This window comes from Sciurus carolinensis, chromosome 13 (genome assembly GCF_902686445.1).
Source record: "Sciurus carolinensis chromosome 13, mSciCar1.2, whole genome shotgun sequence".
Taxonomy (NCBI): Eukaryota; Metazoa; Chordata; class Mammalia; order Rodentia; family Sciuridae; genus Sciurus; species Sciurus carolinensis.
This window is the reverse complement of record NC_062225.1, coordinates 72,499,241-72,521,299: the sequence shown is the minus strand read 5'-3', so window position 1 is coordinate 72,521,299 and position 22,059 is coordinate 72,499,241. Positions and strand designations below refer to the sequence as shown.

At 37.5% G+C, this 22,059-nt stretch overlaps 1 protein-coding gene and 1 non-coding gene across 3 annotated transcripts in view; one reads left to right on the top strand and one right to left on the bottom strand.

Moving 5' to 3' along the window:
• The window catches only part of Babam2 (BRISC and BRCA1 A complex member 2), a 404,865-nt gene that overhangs the window by 115,033 nt on the left and 267,773 nt on the right, over positions 1 to 22,059 (top strand). Inside the window, exon 5 of one of the 2 annotated variants that reach the window (XM_047523280.1) lies at positions 18,036 to 18,230. The exons of the other annotated variant lie outside the window; for it this stretch is intronic. Coding sequence (XP_047379236.1) covers positions 18,036 to 18,230 — 195 coding nt within the window. The remainder of the gene's footprint in view (positions 1 to 18,035; positions 18,231 to 22,059) is intronic. 2 annotated transcript variants of the gene reach the window in all.
• Trnae-cuc (transfer RNA glutamic acid (anticodon CUC)) lies at positions 20,779 to 20,852 on the bottom strand. Its single transcript has one exon. It is a non-coding gene; the product is annotated as a tRNA-Glu (tRNA).

Here is a 22,059-nt window from a genome sequence, read left to right as displayed (position 1 = left end):
CAGGATAGATTAATTACATTAAATATGGTTTATTTTAAACAATAACAACAGCAACTAGAATGTTGGCATTTTGGCACTTAAAGATTAAAGAATTAGATACCAAGGTTAAAACATGCAATGTTGTGGTTAATCTGTAATTTCTGTTAATAATATATGTAATGTTTACTTATTAAAGATGAGAATTGTATATAAAATTACAAAAGTTCTAATTTTTCAATCATATGGGAATAAGATATGCTGATTAATTAAATATTCATACTCATAAAATTTACTGTCTGAGTTATATATGGATCACCATTTTTAAACATAATTGAATTTTGATAAAATACCCTTTACACTAAAAATAGAACATAATTTGATCTTTCTTTGATGATTCAGAAGCATTTAAGGAACTGTTCATTGCATTAGAATTATCGTTACTAACCTTAATTATCATTGTATTGTAGCTGCATAGCAGTTGATTAATGCAGAATTCCAAAGTAATATTAGATAGCCTTAGTGAGAGACACAGAATCACAGAGACTTAACATGAACTAGTATGTATATATATATATATGTGTATATATATATATATATGTGTGTGTGTGTGTGTGTCTGTATGTCTTCATACTTAGACTTCTGTTTACCTGTGTATATAGAACACATATTACTGTTAAATTTATAATGTATATTGTTAAACATACACATATATATTGACTTGTGACATGTGCAGTCATTACCACTACTAAGGAAGCTGCAAATGGAAGGAATTTGATCAAAATTTACCAAGAGGAAATTGGCTCTAAGATATAATGATTTTGGCTGGAGAAGATAGTGATCCTGGCACAGTATACTCTCTATTTCCTTGTGAGAGCTCCAAGATTAAAAGAATTAGCTACATAGAGGCAGATGCTTGGTAGTTTTCTGGAAGCACAATTATAAGGTTTATGAAAAACAGGAAGATCAACATCTCATGCAGGTTTTTTGAACTGGGAACTGATTTTATGATTTTATGTGCTGTTTTGTATCCCATAGACTTTGTCTTTTGAGCCATGATAATTTCACTTTGTTTTTGTCTGTTTTTTTTAAAGCATTCTTATTGTAAGTGTGCTAGCCTTTGAAAAGAAATTATATTTTAGAATGCTTGTGAGATACTATTTCTCAGACTGTTCAAACTTATAGTGATTGATAACTGTAATTAGCATATTGCAGTATTACATGTTTAGAATTACTGTGTAGTTTTCTTCTGTCTACTTCTGTTCATCACCATCAGATAAACTATGACTCCCAATAGCCAATATCTTTGTTGACCCTGTAAAATTTTTGGATCCTTTAATGTACATAATTTAGTTTATATTGAATACAGTACTGATGATCTTTCAGTTGAAAAATAATTTGAATGCCCATATTTGAATAGTCTTTAATATCTGACCATAGTATTTTCAAAAAGACAAATCAGATACTTTCCCTGTTCTCAGATTTTTTTTTATAGTCTCACAGAAGGAAAGTGATATGCAATAAATATACTACCCAGACAAGCAGTCATTCGTTATGAATATTAGTAGTTGCACTGAATTGGATAACTTTTTTTTTTTTTTTTTTTTTTTTGTGGTGCTGAGGATTGAACCCAGGGCCTTGTGCATGAAGGGAGAACTTTCTTTTTATCTTTAATTTTCAGGGACTGAGGAACTCTTAACTATTGTCTCTGCTGCATTTTGCTTCTGTGATACCGACAAACACCTGATGCATCTAACATACTTGAAGGAACTGTGGAAGGAACTAAACAACAATCTTTTTAGGAAATGCCTTAAAGTCTTAATTCAGAGGTTACAAACAGATGTTTGAAGGAGCCAGTCAAATCAAACAAATGAGTGAAAAAGTCAGATATAAAGTAGCCAGAATTAGTGAGGATTGTGACCTACTGAAGTGTGTATGCCTTGTCTAAAGATTTTCAAATAAAAATTTTGTGTGGGTCAAAGAAAGCATGTCTGCAGGCTGAGACTGCCAATTTGCAAATGCTCCATAATTCCTTAATATTATTGGAACCATCACAAAAATCTTTGAGAAAAGAGATTATGATTTAAAATTAAATGCAAATAAATATGTCCAATTTAAGAGTGATCACATCATTTAGAAGGCTATTTGGTGCTTTTTTTCTGGGTCATAGATGACATGAAATCAGGGATGAAGGGATTCCAGGAGGAGCTTTGAAGATATTACAGATCCAAGCACACAAGGGAGTAAGCTTAGTAAAATTCATTGCTATAGGAGAAATCAGAAATGAGCAAGAATGATGTTGGTTCTCATTGTTGAATTTTGTCTATTCTCTACCCACCCTCAATGCCCCATGTAGGGGCAGCTCTGGATTCTAGGTGTTAATCATTGTTAGAAGTAGGTCAGACATCTCGGACATTCTGTTACTTCCCAGGAAACGTGGTGGCAACCAGTAGAAAGCTCTAGTGGGGTGAGGAGGTTGGCCATCCTTAATTCTTTGGATCTTAAGTGGAAGATAGAGTGAGTTTGTGTGAAATTTTTGGACCTTTAATCACAAGGAGAGTGTCTGTCAAAAAGATGGTTAAATTTTATAGGTTTCTGCCTTGCTGTCGAAATGCCTGAACATGCCTCCAAAATCACAGAACAGATTCTTTAGGATCAAGGACTAGGTCTTGCTCCAGGCTTTTTGGATCAGAATCTCAAAGGCTGGGACCTGCCTTTTTTTTTTTTTTGGTGGGGGGTGGGGTGCTGGGGATCAAACCCAGGGCCTTGTGCTTGCAAGGCAAGCACTCTACCGACTGAGCTATCTCCCCAACCCCTGGACCTGCCTTTTTAAGATGCTTTCACAGTTGTTTTCATGATAGCCAGTTCCAGGGCCAGGGCTGCAGGTAGAAAGGTTCATGTACTTGCTGCAAGAGTCAGGTTGCTCTAGTTAATGAAGCAGCCTTCTCTTAAGGGTTCTCTTAACTTTTTTAAAAAGTTGTCTTAATTGAGAAGAACCCCATCTGTTTGATGGTAGTGGGTTTGTGGTGATAGAAATTGGTAGGGCTTTGTAAAGGCTCCTGAAGTTCGTCACTGGACAGGGCATATCTTTGCGATCGCTCTTAAATTGATGTGATCACTCTTAAATTGGAATTAGGATTGGAATTGGAATTAGGATTGGAATGGTTGCTTTTCTTTAGTAGACTGAGGGCATCAGTTTTGAAAGATGCATATCAGTAATCAAAGTGTCTTTATCCGGTCTGGACTGGTCGTTCACTTTTCTACTTTACACCCTTAAGTGGGTCTAGTAGCCACTTTAGAAGTCCCATATTATTACCCAATCAAATACCTTACTACTGTTTGAAAATCTCCGGGATGGGGAACATTTCAGATACCTGTTTCAGATACATTTGAATTTAAATCTATTACACAACTTGTAACATACAAACATAATTCCCCATTTTCCTTTCTTTTTATTTATTTTTCATTAGCAGAAATCATTGTGGTCACTGTTGGGTAGAAATGTATTAATTTTTTTCTGAGTTTTCCTGCAGATAAATAAAAGAACTACTCAGCTTTTTTCTGGAGCAGAAACTATAAGTATCCAAACTGAATTAGACACCTTCACTTAAAGGGCTCTTACCTAGTAGTATGACTTAGTAAGAGTTTACATGAATCTCCTCTTTCTCCTGAGAAAGTAAAATGTCAGTAGGTGTTGCAGTATATCAGTATTATTTCCTCTTCCTCTTCCTGTTCTTATTCTTTCTGTAAGCAACAGAAACCTGAATCAAAGTGGCTTCAACAATAAGGGAATTCTCTGGCTTATAGAACTCAGAAGCCCAGAACTGGACTTCAGAGAAGGTTTGGTGCTGTGGCTGACATAATGCCATTTAAGGGACCCAGTTTCTTTCCATGTCTTTTCTTCTTCACCTTCCATTATGTTGACTTTTTGTCTCCATAGCCATACAGTTCAAGTCCCTTCTCTTATGAATACAAAACTGTTATTCCAGTTTCAGCCTGTATATTCTCCTTCTGTAAGAAGAAGGCAAACCTTTGTTTCTCAACAGTCCTAGCCGATATCTTCATTTATTTCATTTTGACTTGATTCGCTATGTGCCCCCAACTGAATCCATCATTGAGGCTAGGCGTATGAGAACTGCTGGTGGGGTTTGCACTCAAAACCCATCCTGAGAATGGGGAGGGGTTGTTTCTCAAGGGAAATTATAAGAGGAGGAATAATAGATGTTGGACATCAAACAATGGATGCATACTAAATACAGATCAAGGTCAAAGACATTGTGTGGTCCTGGATCTTGGGGGTGGAGTTTTTAGGGCAAAGAGTAAAGGCACTGAGAGCTCCTGCTACCTTACATAGTGCTTCTTGTGGATACCTTTTCCTTTAGTTAATTGCCCACTTCACATTGCTTTTTCTTGCTTTCTCCTATAGCTGCATGTGGCTGTTACAACACGAAGAGCCTGGGGTAGCCTTCTTTTCCGTTGGAGTTTCCCCTGTCCATTTACACACAAATGGTATTACTAGGACATTGGTGGCTTTAAGGTCACTGGCCAGGAAGGTCCTTAACTGGGATTTTGACTGAAAGGAGGAGGTTCTGGCAAATACTGCAGATCTGGAATTAAGTCCTGGGAACTCAGCTAAGATGGAGAAACAGATAATATAAATCATTGTAGCCGGGGGCCTCGTCTGGCTAGGGAAATCATCCAGGGCAGGGGTCAGAAACCAGGTGTCCGAGCTTGCAAGTGTTTTTCTAGTTATAAATAACAACTTGGTTGAAGCTCTTTGTTCTGTCTTGTTCCTTACTGCCCAGTGCTACGGGTCTCTGTGATTACCATAGGTGAAGGAAATGAGATCTACCGTGAGGTCTGTTCCTGATTGAGACAGGAAGTTATTATCTTGCTGTGGGGAATGACTAGAGGTCCTATGTGTTTCTGACTCACCTGTGGCTGTGAAACACTCAACAGCAGCAAATAATTGATGTTTGAATGATCTTTCATTGAAACTTAAAGCACAGGTTTTTTGTTTGTTCGTTTTATTTTGTGACAGGGTCCCTCCGTGTTGCCCAGACTGGCCTCAAATCCTGGGCTTAAGTCTCAGTCTCAGCCTTCTGCGTCAGCCTCCTGAGTAGCTGGGACTACAGGCACACACAGCTGGACCCAGCTCTTCACTGTGATTTAAGTAATTTGTTCCAACTTTAAAATTTATGGACAGAATTGGGATTCTTAACTTTTTAAATTTGAAAGTCTCCTGAAGACATTTTCTAATGAAAAGTGAAACACTAACAAAGTGTTTGCTTTAACTAAATGATTGCAGTTAATTTCTTGTAAAGAAACACAGAAGCACACATTAACTTAAAATAAGCTCACACTGTTGTTTCTTGTAGTACAGCCAGGAAAAACAGTAACAAGCTGTCTCCTTCAAAATCACATCCCTGGATGATATTCGAGCAACCTGGAAAATTTAAATACATCCTCAGGAAAAACAATTTGAATTAAGTTGAAACCATATTTGCTAATTTCCTTTCTGTCGTCGCAGTGTTGTCAAAGTCCGAGTAGCATTGACTGAAAAAGTGTGACTTCAGGGGTCCAGGTAAACAGCAGCAGTCATGTCAGAGCCATAAGCCAGCCTGGGCCACAAAAGGTTTTTAATATATAGAGTTCATTTATCAAATTTTAGTTTATACTGGCATTTTGTCACTATGGTGAACTTATTTATTTGTACTTTTTTGAGAAATAATAGCTATAAAACTTGAGCATTTTGGTATCAAGTAGATTTGGTATTTAAAAGATAGCACCTGAAAATCATGTGGATTAAGACAACACCTATTATTCGACCTAGAATTTCCCAAGCTACTTATATTCAGTAGTTTTTGCATTTCTAGCATTTAGTTATCTCATACATGTTGTAAGAAGGGTATTGTTTTTCCTATGTGGTTGTAATTTCAAGAAAGACAGGAAAACTAATGAATCTGTTTTCCTTTGAAGGGTATGCTTTCCTTTGTTTTGTTCCTATCCCATTAGGAGAGTTTCCAAGAAAGGAATCTACTTACATTCTTCCTCTTAATATACAAGGAAGACTGGTGCAAGGGATGTGCTGAAAGATTTCCTCCCTCCTGTATTCTCTCCCACCCTTGTTTCCTCCCATCTATTCATCACTTCTGAAGACAGAAACACTGCTTGGAAATGAGCTGGGTGATCCTAATGACTCAGCTGAAGCAGGAATTCATCATGGACTGGGGCTGTATCCTTCTCAAGGTAGTCTATAAGAGCAACTTCTGATGTGCAAGAAGAGACATTATAGGCTTTTGAATTTTCTAAATGGAGTCATAGGTTTTCTTTTTGGAATACTTTTGCATATTTTAGGTTTAAAGCATGCTTATGAATGGAAGAAGCTTAACAAGCAGAGTATGCCAGCTCTAATGATTCTAATATCCTAGCACAAGATTGGAATGATAGAGAAAGTCTGGGGTGATTTACCAGTAGATTCATCTCTTAATAAATATTTGAAAATACCCCAGAACTTCCCTTTTGGTTGGAAGTTTGACTTACCTAGTAAGTAATTGGGTAAGGCTGCCAATCACACTTATGATTTCTTATTTTACTTTTTCTCTTTCTTTTTTTTTTATTATTGTAAACAAATGGGATACATGTTGTTTCTCTATTTGTACATGGAGTCAAGGCATACCATTTGTGTAATCATAAATTTACATAGGGTAATGTTGTTTGATTCATACTGTTATTTTTTTTCCCTTCCCTCCCACCCCTCCCACCCCTCCCACCCCTCTTTTCCCTCTATACAGTACTTCTTTCCTCCATTCTTACCACCCTCCTTATCCCTAACCCTAAACCTAACCCTAACCCTAATGCTAATCCCTCCCACCCCCCATTATATGTCCTCATCCGCTTATCAGCAAGATCATTCGTCCTTTAGTTTTTTGAGATTGGCTTATCTCACTTAGCATGATATTCTCCAATTTCATCCATTTGCCTACAAATGCCATAATTTTATCATTCTTCATAGCGGAGTAATATTCCATTGTATATATATGCCACAGTTTCTTTATCCATTCATCAACTGAAGGGCATCTAGGTTGGTTCCACAATCTGGCTATGGTGAATTGAGCAGCAATGAACACTGATGTGGCTGTATCTCTGTAGTATGCTGATTTTAAGTCCTTTGGGAACAGGCCAAGGAGTGGGATAGCTGGGTCAAATGGTGGTTCCATTCCAAGCTTTCTGAGATGAAAAACAACAATGGAAATCAGCAATGGGAGGAACTAGCCTAAAGGAATAGCCAAATAAAGGAGAAACCAAATCATGTCAAAAAACAAAAATGAGTCAAATGACTGGGAATACAAATCATCACAATAATAACCCTGAATGTTAATGGCCTGAACTCATCAATCAAAAGACTTTTTCTCTTTCATGAGTTTTGTCATTACTGTCACAAAAATCCCATGGGAAAGTTATTTTTTCAGCTACTAAAGGTATTTGTGTATTTTGTCTAAGACATTACCTTTGTCATTCTCAAGGATATATAATTGTCATGTTCTCTGTTGACAGAACACTCAAGAGCATATTACCACTCATAGTCAGAAGATTTTAGTGATTATAAGCTAAGGAATGGACTAGTAGATTTTATCATGAAAGTCAGTTAAAAACAACAACAGCAACACTTTTTATAAAGAGTCGGGTAAACACACACACACGCACACACACACACACACACACACACTCTTTCTCTCTCTCTCTAGGGTGGTTGGTTGTTGGTAGGAGCAGCTCAGAACCTTGGAGAGCTCTATAAGCATTGGCTGAAGGAAGTTTTGGAAAGTCTGGAGTGCTTCCTACTCAGGCTGATTCTGGCTTTAGCAAGAACCATTGAACACAGGTCAAAACCACTATGTTTCATCTGTATATTCGATTTACTGATAGTTGCAATTCCCAAGTAGGTGCAGAACTTAACCTAGTTGCATTTCTAAGACTACTTTTACTGGCCCATATTAATCCCAGAAATGACCTTATATTGGTGTCTGCTTAGCTATTCATTTGGGTATTAGAGATTTGCATTTTTCTAATTAGGTTCCTCTGGGTTCTCAAAGACTATAATTAAAAACTTCAAACATCACAACAACAATCTCAGACCTCAGCCTCAATAAGCTCTGCTTGCAAGAGTCAAGAGAATTATTAGAATATTTGAAATAAAGCCACCGAGGATCACAAAGCCACCTTGTTTAATTTTTTGCCTTACTAGTATGTATGTCTAAGAGTGAACCGGAGGAGTTCATGAAGTTCTCTTCTGTCTTCTCCATTTTGTTCTCAATGGTTGAATCTTCTCAAGAATAAAATCCAAAAACATTAACATCAAGTTAAAAATGTAGTTGTAGAGAGTGTGATTGCTGGTTCCATGTTGTCATCCTTGTGAGCCACATAACTATAAATATATGAAGGATGGTTCCATGGGAGAGGAGTAGACTTGCTATGTGTAGTTCCAAAGCTGGTTTCTCTTAATATACTTTTTTACCCACCCCCAAATTCATGTTATATTATTTCTACCTTAATAAGTAGGAAGTTGCTATATTTAAAGAAACTATGAAAAATATGTTTAAGATAATTTCACTTTAATTATTTTAGATGATATATTAGAGGAGTTATACATACAACTGTGCTAATGTATGGTGTAGATTTTCATTGCTGATAGTACTTCATCCTCTTACAAATAGGTCAGTAGCAAATTTATTTTTGTTGTTATCTTCCATATTCTCCGGATGAAGTGACATTTAACAAATTCATGCTTGTTCAGTTACTGTTCTGTTAGAAATGTAAAATGTCATTGGTCATTTCCTAAGACTTCCTATTCACATGAATGTAACACAAAAGAGTCTTGGTTTAGAGAAGCATAACAAATCACTACAACTGTGACCACTACATTCTAGCATATTGCATTAACTTTTGGGAAATGTTCTGTGAGGCTTAGAATTTAAGAAATAATGAGTTCAAGGTTACTTGAAGCATAACATATTTAGGGTTAAATGATGCAAGATTTATTCTCCAGAAGGCTGTGAAACCACCTAACTTTTAGTAGGTTAGAAGAGACAATTGAAGTCTGATCTCATAAAATGTATAAATGGCAAATGGAATGGATTTTCTTAAATCTTGAGATTGAAAAACAGATTGAAATGAAATATGTGGAGTATGCTATTCTGTTTTTTAAAAATTATTTTTCCATTATGAAAGGATGTACATGTGCCTGTCTTATGTATACATACATATATATACATATACATATAAATGTACCCTCAAAAAAATTGGGAAATATGGAAAATAGAAAGGAGGGAAAAAACCCCTTAAGCTTCCAATTAGAGACATCAGTTATTAACATTTTTTTTCTAGCAGTTTTTCTGTGCAAAGGTGATTTTTGTTCTTGTGGGTTGGAAGGAATGGATGTAACCACAAATTGTGATCTCTCTCTCTCTCTCTCTCTGTCTGTCTGTGTGTATATACATATATACACAGATTTACATCTGTCTTCATTTAATGTTATAACAAAAGTATTTTCATGTTATTACAAAATGTGCTTAGAAACACTGGTGACATTATTCCTTCAAATGACTAATAGTAAGACATTTCTTATTATCAGGCATTTAGATTATTTCATGATATAAGTGATTTTGTATACATTTTTGTTTATAAATGAGTTTGTACATTTTCCTCCCCTTTTTTAAGTTGTTTTCTTAGCTAGATTCCCAGAAATGGTATTGAGAATTCTAGAGGTATTGAGAATAAACATTTTAGATTCAGAGATTCTTGAATTAGGTATAGCTGTGAAGTTAAGCTACTTATACCAGTTTATACTCTTATGTGTAAAAGTGCCCATTAAACTATACCCTCGCCAACATTAGCTCTTTGTGGAAAAAAACAACTTGAAAAATTTATATAAACTTTGTATCCTATAATTTTTGCCCAACTCTCCTTTCTTATGGGGAATGCTGGGTGAGGAATAGGATGGATCATGAGTTCCATGGGAACAAGAAATAATTTGTGGAGCTGAAGGTCTTTCTTGGAATGAAAGTCAGATTAACGAGTACAGTCAGATATTGACTTGGGGGCGGGTGACTGGTTGAACCTGAGAGAAAGTTATGGAGCCTGAAAGAACAGGGGAAGAAGTCTAGATGCGTAGGCCACAGTAATCTGTAGGGGTATTCAAGAAGGGTCAGACATTGGTGTCCTATGCAGTCCCTATGGGTAAGGGTAGTCTTCTGGGGAGGGTGATCATTTATGATCATTTATGATAATTCTGATCATTTATGTTGGGAGAGAGACTATTTTCTGTATATTGTTTTATGCTATTTGAAAAAAAATTATCATGTGCATATACTATTTTTTCAATGAGAAATTAGCTTATGAAAAAAGATGAGAAAAGTTACATTTCTTTCATTACTAAATAAGGTGGTGTACTTTTCATATGTTGTTAATACGTTTTGATTTTCTATTATTTCATTGATATGCTAGACAGTTGGACAAAACTTTATAGTAAGAAGTTTAAGATAATTTTCTTGAATTTATTTCTATACTTTATCCTTTTATTAATTGAAATTTTTATCAGAAGATTATTTTGTAAAAGAAAAAGTTTTCCCTTCATTACTAAACAGTGGTGGTTCCTATTCTCGTTTGTTCCTTTGCGTATTTTCCCTATTAATCTCCCCAAAGACATGAACTGTGGGTACACTGTTTCCCGGTATTTTTCATTTATTGGTGTCCCTGTGTGTGTCTGAATTAGCTTTGGTGTAGCTGAAAAGCTGTGGTTTTGAACAAGTGAGTCGAGGGTGAGCCAGACCTCTGAAAACATTACGTGTCCCTGTCTTTCTGACATAAGGAAGCTCAGGTGAAGAGCTGAGGATTGGTTGGGCCTCTTAGGGTCTGTAGGGCCACTGACTTGGGGGTGTACAGGGTAACTGGAGTATATTTATGACAGAGAAATGTGGGAAGGATGAGGGTTCCGTGAGTTAGGGCATCTCTCTCGTCAGGCAGCCTGGGCCTGGGAGTCACAGTAGGGAATGCACAACTTCTGCTACTCGTGAGATTGTCATGACAGCTAAGAGCCAGGTGCCAATTCTTTAGTTAGAAACCAGTATTTTAGTAAACTTAATGGGGGGAGGGTGCAGATTTAAAATTTACATTATCTTAGTTGTTGTCTACACTTAAATATCAGCAGAGTTATTTGATCTCTACAGACAGAACTAGTTTGCCAGTCTCTAGCTAACAAGTCTCTAAAAAGAACTGACATAATACCTTCTCTGAACAACTTCATGGGGTTTTAGTAAGAATGAATCAGTTTCTTAATATAAGATACTAGTTAAATATTTTTCTTTTTTTACTTGCTTTGTATATTTTAGTTCTCATTTTTAAAATGTACATTATTTAGGGCTGGGGAGATAGTTCAGCTGGTAGAGTGCATGCCTTGCAAGCCCAAGGCCGTGGGTTTGATCCCTAGTACTGCAAAAAAAAAAAAAAAAAGTACATTATTTAAAATTTTTAAATTTCTTTTTAGTTATACATGACAGTAGAATGTATTTTGACATATCAAACATATATGAGGGGCTGGGGATATAGCTCAGTTGATAGAGTGCTTACCTTGCATGCAACAAGGCCCTGGGTTCAATACCCAGAACCACAAAAACTAAAATAAAAACATACATGAAGTGTAACTTGCCATTTTTGTGGTTGTATGTGATGTGGAGTTATACCCATTGTGTATTCATGGATGAATGTAGGAAAGTTATATCATTCTGCTCTTTCCTATTCCCATCCATTCATTCCCTTCATTCTCCTTTGTCTAATCCACTGAACTTCCCTTATTTCTCATTTTCAGATTTCCTTTCCTACTCCCTTTTCTTTGTTAGCATGTATTATGTGTCCTACCCTGATGCTTTGTAGCCATCCTCATTACAGATTTCTTCGTTCACACATTACCTAAATTAAGTAGAGTAAGAACCTTGTGAATAGAGAAACTCACTTGTTTCTCCATTCTTCGTAAAGAGGTCTGCTAAGGTTTTCTTCCTCCTGTCCTCTCCCTGAAGGAATTTTGGACATCTTTCTTTATTTCCTACTTGGAGAATGGAAAGCTTCAATATCCTTTGTTTCTAGGCTTATTTTTAAAGTATATCTAGTTTTAAGGAGTGACAAAACCCTTGTATATTTTCTGTGTTCTTGCTTTCTAGGTAAAATGGTTCAAACCACAAATTACCTAACAAACAAAAGTGGTCACGTAGCAACAGTAGAGGGGATTTTTATGTTGTTTAATATGTCTAAGTCGCCCTCGATGGGGTTGTTTTCCAGTGAAGTGTGCCTTGAATGGTCAAGATCAAATGCCCTTCCAGATATTGGGAGATTGTATTTTAATAGAAAAGGAGGGGCAGGTTGGTATGTCTTACTATGCATTTAACAATTAGATTGAATCATTCGAAATGAGTTCAAATTGGTAGTGATATTTGCCAGTGTATGTGTTTACATGGTATGTGTGTGTGTGTTTGTATGTGTGTATGTGTGTCAGTTTGTAGCTTGCCAAGCTGCTGAAGTGGTAGAATTTAAAAAAAATTTAAGTGGAGGTAACTAAAATCTTTTTCTTTTTTTACTCTAGTACTGTAGCAGGAACTGGGAAGGAATACTTGACCAAGAAATAGAATATTGTATATTTTTCCTATGTATCAATGTTTAATGATCTCTGAAGGAAAGGCACAACCAGCCTATGTAATGATCATTTTAAGTTCTATACTTTATTGTTATATTTTGTTAACACTTTGAATGGGGTCTTGCCTAGCTCAGAAGGAATTTCAGGCTGTCAAGGTCAAAAGGTTTGCCAGGGAAGACTTTGTATTCTTATAAAATCACTTTCATATCACTTTCATATACTGCACTTATTCATTGTCCAATGCCGAAGGGCTCACCTTCCTCCATTCAGGTCTTTATTTGAACATCCATGAAGGTCTGTCTTTCCTATAAATGAAAGAGCACTTAGTGTGTTCCCCACTGTCATTTAGCTCCTGTAAGTCAACCCAGTCAATAAAGTACCATCGTCCTTTGGTATCTGTGGGGATTGGTTCCAAGAGACCCTGTGGATACCAAAATCTGCAGATGTGCAAGTGTAAAATGATGTAATATTTGCATATAATCTATTCACATCCTCCCGTGGATTTTAAACCATCTCTTTTGTTTAGATAATAATGACCAAAAAAAAATCTGTATGTGTTAGTACAGAGGCATTTTTCTCCCCCTTAGTGTTTTCAGCCTGTGGTCCCTTGATCCTTGGCTGCTCTCCTTTTAATGAATGCATCCCTTTACTTTTCGCTTGTTTTCTTTTAATAAAAGCCATGCTTAGTTTGTGTTTAAGGCAACATGATGTAGTCTTGTGGCTCTAAAAGTGTGGTCTGCAGACACCTGGGGACTCCTGAGACCCTTTCGGAGGTCTACAGAGTCAAAAGCATTTTCAGAATCACATAAAACCATTAAACCCTGCCCAGCCCCGGCCTTGCTGTGCTAATGTTTGCACTCACACTGCAGAAGCAGTGCTGGGTACAACTCATGCCTAAGTCCCAATCAGAGCAAGTAGTCACTCAGTTCTCCACTGCTGCATATTCTTGATAGGGTGTGGGGAGTCAATTCACTTAAGAATGTCCTTAATGAAGTTATAAAAGTTATGAATTTTTTAAGTCCCAGTCCTTGAGAAAGCCCCTGTTGTGTTGGAGTTGAAGCTGAACTAGCTGCTTTTTGTTTGTTTGTTTATGGTGCTGGGGGTTGAACCCAGAGCCTTGTGCATGCTGGGCAAGCGCTCTACCAACTGAGCTATATTCCCAGCCCCTAGCTGCTTTATTCCTGGACCTATCCTTTGTCCTTGAAAGAATGATCAATGGATGAACTACTCGGACTTGAGTAGCTGACAGACATTTTCTCAAAAACAAAGTGAGTTTATTACTTCAAGGAAAACGACTTTTCAGTATTTATTGCCAATGACAAGATTCTAGCCTTCAGGTGAAACTTAGTATTTTGGAAAACTTGTGTTTACTACCCTGAGGTTGAAATCTTCTCACTGTTTAAAAACTTTTCTGATGACATTAGCAATAGTATTAATGAATATGAATTATTTTAAATACTTCCTTGTGGTACTAGAGATTGGACCCAGGGACTCTCTACCACTGAGCTACATCCCCAGCTATATTTAAAAATTTGAATTTGGGACACTATCTTCCTAAGTTGCTGAGGGTCTCATTAAGTTGCTCAGGCTAGTCTTGAATTTGCAATCCTCCTTCCTCAGCCTCCTGAGTTGCTGGGATTACAGGCATGCACCACTGTGCCCAGCTGATTTTTTAAATATTATATGAATGCAATTTGTGAGCATTGGGAAGATCTGTATAACTCAGTGAATCAGTATTTCCTAAATAACCAATGCATGATATACAAAATCATAAATGAGTAAAAGATTCATTCAAAGGATAGGATAGGTGAATGGAATTTAAGTGTGTATAAAATGTTTATTGATATGATTTCAGATTCTGCATTGCAACTAACATTTAAGAAAATACCACTTGTGAATTTCTTAACTTTTTTTTCTTTTTTCTTTTCTTTTTTTTTTTTTGTTGAGAGATGGTCTTGTTGTGTGTTGCCCAGGCTGGCACTGAACGCCTAGACTCAAGCAGTCTTCCTGCCTCAGCTTTTCAAGTAACTGGGCCAACAGGTGTGTGCTAGTGTGCCAGGCTCCACTTGTTGAGTTTTGGGGTAGTATCAAAGAATATTTGAAAAGTATATTTTAAATACTCCTTTTCTCAAACTGCCTGTTCGATTGAGGATGGATTTTTTTCATATACTTCAGTCAAAATAACATACTGCAACAGACTGAATGCAGAAACAGATATGAGAATCCAACTCTTTTAGTAAGCCAGACATTAAAGAGATTTGTAAGAATGCAAAACAATGCCATCTTCATACTGTCTTTGAAAATAGTTATTAAAAGTGTTATTCATATTAACATATGAGTTTATTTTTAAAAATGAATTAAATATTTGCATTTTTATCTGTCTTAATTTTTAATACAGTATATATTAATTATAGTAAATATGAATCCACATAAGTCACCAAAGTTTTTTAGAGTCCTCAATATTTTTAAAAATGTAAAGGTTTCCTGAGACCAAAATGTTTGAGAACCTCTAGTGTAGTTATTTAGAGCAGGGACTTGGGGACAAATTGCTTATGGTTAGAATCCAGCTTTATTGTTCAATAACTTTGTGACCTTAGGCAAGATACTACTTTTTGCCTCAGTTTCTTCATCTGTGAAATGAGATAATAATATAAAACTTAAGGTGTTCATAATGATTAATTTGACTATATGAAAAGTTCTTAGACTTATTTAGCATTTGGCAAGTTATGCAGTTATTACCTGCAGAACATTTGTAATGTCTTATTTTCTTTTATAGATGTTATATTTCTAGATTTGTACAGTGGGTGTTTGTAGATATTTCCCTGACCTGCTATTAGTAAAGTCCCTGATATCTTCAACGCTCCCCCAGCCCTTTCTTGCAAGTCATTGGTTCTGAGCCTTTCCTACTTGTTAGAACTTTTAGGAAAAAAATTCCAGTATATAGGCCACACCCTGTTTGAACCAGTGAAATCAGAATATGGTGTGTGTGTGGGTCCAGGCAATAGCTAAGGCTCTTCCGGTGATTTCATTGCGAAGGTTGAGAATCCCTGTTCTAAAACCCAGCTCTCTCTGCCCTGAGATTGTCCTTTCCTTTCTGCTTCTCAGATAAGTAGTGGCTGATGTCTGTCCTACCTCTTGTTCTCCATGCTTAGAGGCCCTTACCTTGCTCTTCATGCTACTATCCAGGAAATTGTTGCTGCCTTTTCCTTCATCTTCTGCTTGAAACTTAGCCAATAGACTCAAAGACCCTTTGCTCTCTCCTTGTTATTTAAAGACCCCTCAGTCCTTCTCTTTAGTTCTTGAGGATTTTAGCATGTGGCTCCTGGCACCCTCTCAGCACTACTTTGTCATGATTCTGGGTGATTTTAATGTTTATATAAATGATTATTCTAACACTCCTACCTCTCAGTCCCCGACATCCTCTCCTGCCATGATCGCACCCTTCACTCTGCCTTAGCCATGCCTACCCTTTGTGGGGGGTAGTACACCAAACCGTGTTCTACCAATTACACCACCTCCTCCATCTCCCCTTGCATCCATTCTCTGACCATAATCCCCTGTCTTTCCAATTCATTCTTTATTGTGTCTCAACTCCCAACAACTCCTTCGACCCACTAAGACCTGCAGTCTGTTGGTCCAGCCACCTTTTCATTAACTCTCACTTTTCTTAAGAACGTCATTTGGCTTTGTCCTGACTTAATGTCTGTGGTTCATGACTGTAATCCATCTTTTGCAACCCCTCTAAGATTCTTACCCTCTTTCTTGCTAGTACTTGTCTGCAAAATCCCAACCGTGGTTGAATCCAAATCCCCCTACTCCATATCTATACTGAGGCAGTGGGTTGTAGACTCATTGGTCTCACTTACAAATCACACCTCCAACCGCAGCAGGGCTTTTGGTGCTATCTGAACTTCCCACTGTTTCTCCAGTCCATTAACTTTTCTAAATGGCTGTTTTGTATTTTTGTTTTGAACTTCAGTATCCCATCCTGCTTCCTCACTTTCAGAGATGATCGTCTTCTTTCCCATCTCATGGAGAAGAAGTAAGCCATCAGAAGAGCAAAGCCACAAGCTGCTGCCACCAGGTGGAATGGTCTGTCTGCATGTGTACTCGTTCAGTTGGCTTTTTCTCTGCTTCCTGTGAATAGACTCTGCTCATTTCTAAGGCCAGCCCTCTTGGAGAACCAGTTGATCCCTACGCGCCCCTTGATCCCCATGTGCCTCACTAGTCTCTGTCCTGGTACCCGCACCTTCTCTCTCTTGCATCATCAGTTTTCCCTGTCTGCAGGAACACTTCGTGAGGCCGGGGACATCCATATAAAACATACCCTTGACCCTGCATTCCTCTCGAGTTCCCAGTTTGAACTGTCTGTACTAGCTGTCTGCAATTTCTTTCTGTTCATTCTCTCTTAAACCCGTGATGACCAGACTTTACTCCACCAAAATAGTATTTGTTGGGGACACTAGTGACCTGTGTGTACTAGAGCCAGTATAGTCTTCTCAGTCTCATCTTACTCATCAGCACCACTGGACACTTACTTAATGATCATTTCTTTTTCCTTGAAGAACTCCCTTCACTAGGCTTCTGAAATGTATGCTATATTTTTCTTAGTGTCATTTATCACATCTACTATATTTATTTATTCTTTACTTTCCCATTAAAATGTAAGATCTTAAGAATAAGATCTTGAATTGTTTTCTTCCTTGCCTAGAACAGTGACTGATACATGACAGGAATTGATACATATTTGTAAGATGAATGAACGTGAGCCCAATAACTACTGTACACTTAACAGAGTATCTCCCATTTCCAGAAACTTCCCTGGTATAAAATTTCACAGTTATTTCCTTCCTTTTTTCCATTGGACCTGCCTTTCCTAATTGTATTTCCTCTTATTTCTAATCCATTTCTCTCTTCAGGCTGAACCACCACCTTTGTGTTTATGATTCTGTGAGACTCTAATGTTTATATCTGCTATTGCTGATGCAGATGGCCTGCGGATCTGGAGTTAAATTACTTTAGCATATAATGCTGAATTTTAGTGCCAATTTGAAAAAAAAAAGTTGAAATTGTGAAAGAATAAGAAACAAGTTCTGGTCTTCTGGGATATTTAGGTTTCTTATTTTGTTACTACCCTTTTTTACATTTTACTATTTCTTCCTATTCATGGCGAAACCCTTGATTTTTCTGCACAGAGTTTTAGAAGGCAGGGGGAATCACCAAGCTCGCAAGACCCTTCTCTAACTTCATCTCTGGGGTCACGGCTAATTAAGAAAAGTCTGTCACTGAGATTTTTATCCCTCTTTCCCTCTGTATTGGTGTGCCATGAGATTTGTATGGAAATCGTTTTCACCTGTCTGTATTTATGGCTCTGCAGAACCTCGCTTCCTGGAACCCTTCAAACCCGGAGTGCCTCTTGCTGGTGGTGAAGGAGCTGGTCCAGCAGTACCACCAGTTCCAGTGCAGCCGCCTCCGCGAGAGCTCGCGCCTCATGTTTGAGTACCAGACGCTGCTGGAAGAGCCTCAGTACGGAGAGAACATGGAAATTTATGCGGGGAAGAAAAACAACTGGGTAAGGTGTTCAGAGAGTGGGGGAGAAGTCCTTCATCTGTAACAAAACAAAATAACCAGTTTAGATGTCTATTCATGGTAAACATGAGTCTCGTCTTCTTTTTAAAATATTTTTCGCAGTTGTAGATGGACACAATACCTTTATTTTACTTATCTTTATGTGGTGCTGAGGATCAAACCCAGGACTTCACATGTGCTAGGCAAGCGCTGTACCACTGAGCCACAACCCCGGCCCCCAACATTAGTTATTTCTTTAGGCAACCTGTGCACTTTGTCACGATTTAGAGTTGAAGGTACCTTAATGTTTATTTGGTTTATTGTTTCGCAAAGATATTTGTAAAATTCAGAATGTTATCCCCAGTCCCTGAAATTCAGAAGCCAGGGGCAGAGCCTGATGCAGGTGACCTGTGGGTCACATTCTGAGATACTAACAGGTGTGTGTCCCCCCCCCCCGCCTTAAGGAGGGATCTCTCCTGAATCCCAGTCAGATAAGGGAGGTCAGTGTCTCTGATGGCAGAACCTTTACTGCTTCCTTTTTATAATTTCTTGACATTGTAAAATCCTTTTATAATACAAGTCAGATCATGTAACTCCTCTGCCCAGAATCTTCCGACACTTCTCGTTTTCTTCTCATGGTAAAAGGCCAAGTCCTTCCGGAGGTGTGAAAAGCTTGTGTGATCACCGTGACCACTGTCCTCTACCCACTGTTCTTTTGCCCACTGTCTCCTCCTCTCTCATGCTCACCTCCAGCTGCACTGGCACCTTTGCCATGTTGCTGACACACCAGCTGTTTTCCTGCCACAGGCTCTTGGCGGAAGTTCTCTGTTGCCTGGTACATCTCCCCTAGATAGTCACATGACTAACCCCTTCCTTTAAGTTTCTACTAATGTGTTTTCAGTAACGTCCTAATAACTTTCTCCCCCACCTTTTATTTGTATTGGGGATTGAACACAGGGGTGCTTAACTGCTGAGCCACATCCCCTGCTCTTTTTATTTTTTATTTTGAGACAGGGTCTTGCTAAATTGCTTAAGGCTTTGCTAAGTTGCTGAGGCTGACTTTGAACTTGCGATCCTCCTGCCTTGGCCACCCAAGCTGCTGAGGTTACAGGTGTGCACCACTGCTACTGGCTCTCCCAAGATTTTAAAAAACACCTTTCTTGAGATATAATTTAAATGCCATAAACTTAACCTTAATCTGTTTTAATCGTATGAGTCAGTGATTTTTAAAGTAAATTTGCTGATTGAGCAACCACCGCCATGTTCTAGTTTAGAACAGATCCATTGCCCCAGTAAGATTGTCATGTTCATCTACAGTTATTCCTGTTCCCCCTCCAGTGCCAGGGAACCACCAAACTAGATTTGTCTCTAACAGATTTTCTTTTCTGAATATTTCATGCAAGGAATAATATAGTATCTGGTATTTTATGATTGGTTTCTTTCTTTTAGCATAATATGCTTCAGAGCCATCCACGTGTCAGCACTTCATTTCTTTTTATGACTGAGTAATAGTCCACTGCTAGACCACAACATTTTGTTTATGCTTTCGCCAACTGATGGATATTTGAGTTTCTACTTTTTGACTTTTATGAATAATGGTCTTCTAAACATTCATTATAATACCAGTTCTTATAATTCTCTTCCCTATAACTCCCTGCTATTTTTTTAAGGTATCTCTATTTAACAGTTATATGTTACTGTGTAAAATTATCATTCCAGAACTTTATGCCTTAAAATGATAATGTTTACCATTATCATTATCATTACCATAGCTTTCGTTTATCAAGAATCTGGGTGGATCTTCTAGTAGGGTTCCTCTCAGGCTGCACTGGGGTATTGGCCAGGGCTTTAGTCATCTTATGGTTCCACTGGAGAGGGAGGTTTTACAAGTTTATTCATGTAGTTGTTGACACAATCTCAGTTCCTTTGAGACAGGGTCTTGCTAAATTGCTCAATGGTACATTATTGTTTGTGACTGTTTTGACAATATTCAAAAATAAAGTTGTTTAAGCTATGATTTATAGTACTGTGGGCCTCATTTAAGTGTTAGGTTTTCTGGAAGCTTCCTTGAGTTCCTTGCCTCTCCTAGGTCCTTTCCACAGGGCAACTCATAAGATGGCAGCTGGCTTCACCAAAGTAAGCAATTAGGAGACAGCAAGAATGTGTGAGCAAGACAGAAACCACAGTCTTTTATAACTTGACCTTGGAAGTGACATGCCATCACTTTTGTTATATTCTATTTATTAGGTCCAGCCCACACATGGAGAAGAATTACATAAGAGTCTGAGTGCCAGGGATTATTGAGAGCCACTTAGAGGAAGCCTGTTACACTTATTTATTATGTTTATGGTTTGTCTCTCCCCATGGGAGTGTAGAATTTCATGAGGGCAGTGGTCTTTGTTTTGTTCACTGATGTATCCTCAACTCCTGAAGCAGTGCTTACTATGTCATTGGTGTTCCATGAAGATTTGTTGAATGAATTAATGAGTAACTCTAGTTAAGCATAGAGTAAGTTTACGTACTGTTTTCTTTTCTTTTCTTTTTTTTTTTTTTTGCGGTACTGGGGATTGAACCCAGGGCCTTGTGCTTGAGAGGCAAGCACTCAACCAACTGAGCTATATCCCCAGCCCTATTTTCTTTTTATAAACAAAATCTTTTTAGTTGTATATGGACACGATGCCTTTATTTATTTTTATGTGGTGCTGAGAATAGAACCCTAGCATATGTGGTGCCTCACATATGCTAGGCAAGCACTCTACCACTGAACTACAACTCTAGCCCTGTTTTCTTGATAATGCTTTTAGATTTCACTTAGTCTTTTCATAGGTTAAATATGTTCCCCCTTTTAGTCTTTAGTGTTTCCTTAAAGGATATGATTTCCAAGGTCTTACACATGATTAATAACTTTGAGTTGGCATGACTAAAACTTATTTTTGTTACAAATCTTTTTATTCCATTTAAAGTTTGTTTTTCTTTGTAAATTATTTATATTATAGTGAAAGATATGTAATCCTAAGCCATCTTTATCATTTAAATATATGGTTCAGTAGTGTTAAGTATGATCTTCACATGACTGAGCAATTGATCTCTAGAACATTTTCATCCTACAAAACTGAAACTTTGTTCCTTTAAACACTAATTCCTCCTTCTTCTAACCCTTGGTAACCACTTTTCTATTTTCTGTTTCTATGATTTTGACTCCTTTAGATGCTTCACATGAGTGGAGTTATATAGTATTTGTTCTTTTGTGACTGGATTATATCACTTAACTTGATGTCTTCAAGGTTTATCCATGTTGTAGAATGTGACACAATTTCCCAAATTAAGGCTGCATAGTATTCCATTGTATATATACATCACATTTTATCTAGTTGTCCCTTAGTGGGCCTGAGTTGACTCCACCTCTTGGCTCTTGTGAATAATATCACAGTGATCAAAGATGTACAAATGTCTCTTTGGGATTCTCCTTTTGTGGGTGAGTGGGGTATAGAGATTGAACCTACGGGCACTACACTAAGCCACTTCCCTAGCCCTTTTTATTTTTTATTTATTTATTTTTTCTTTATTTTTTTTATTATTGTACACAAATGGGATACATGTCGTTTCTCTATTTGTACATGGCGTAAAGGCATACCATTTGTGTAATCATAAATTTACATAGGGTAATGTTTGATTCATTCTGTTATTTTTTCCCTTCCCCCCACCCCTCCCACCCCTCTTTTCCCTCTATACAGTCCTTCCTTCCTCCATTCTTGCCCCCCTCCCTAAACCTAACTCTAACCCTAACACTAACTCTTCCCACCCCCCATTATGTTCCTCATCCACTTATTAGC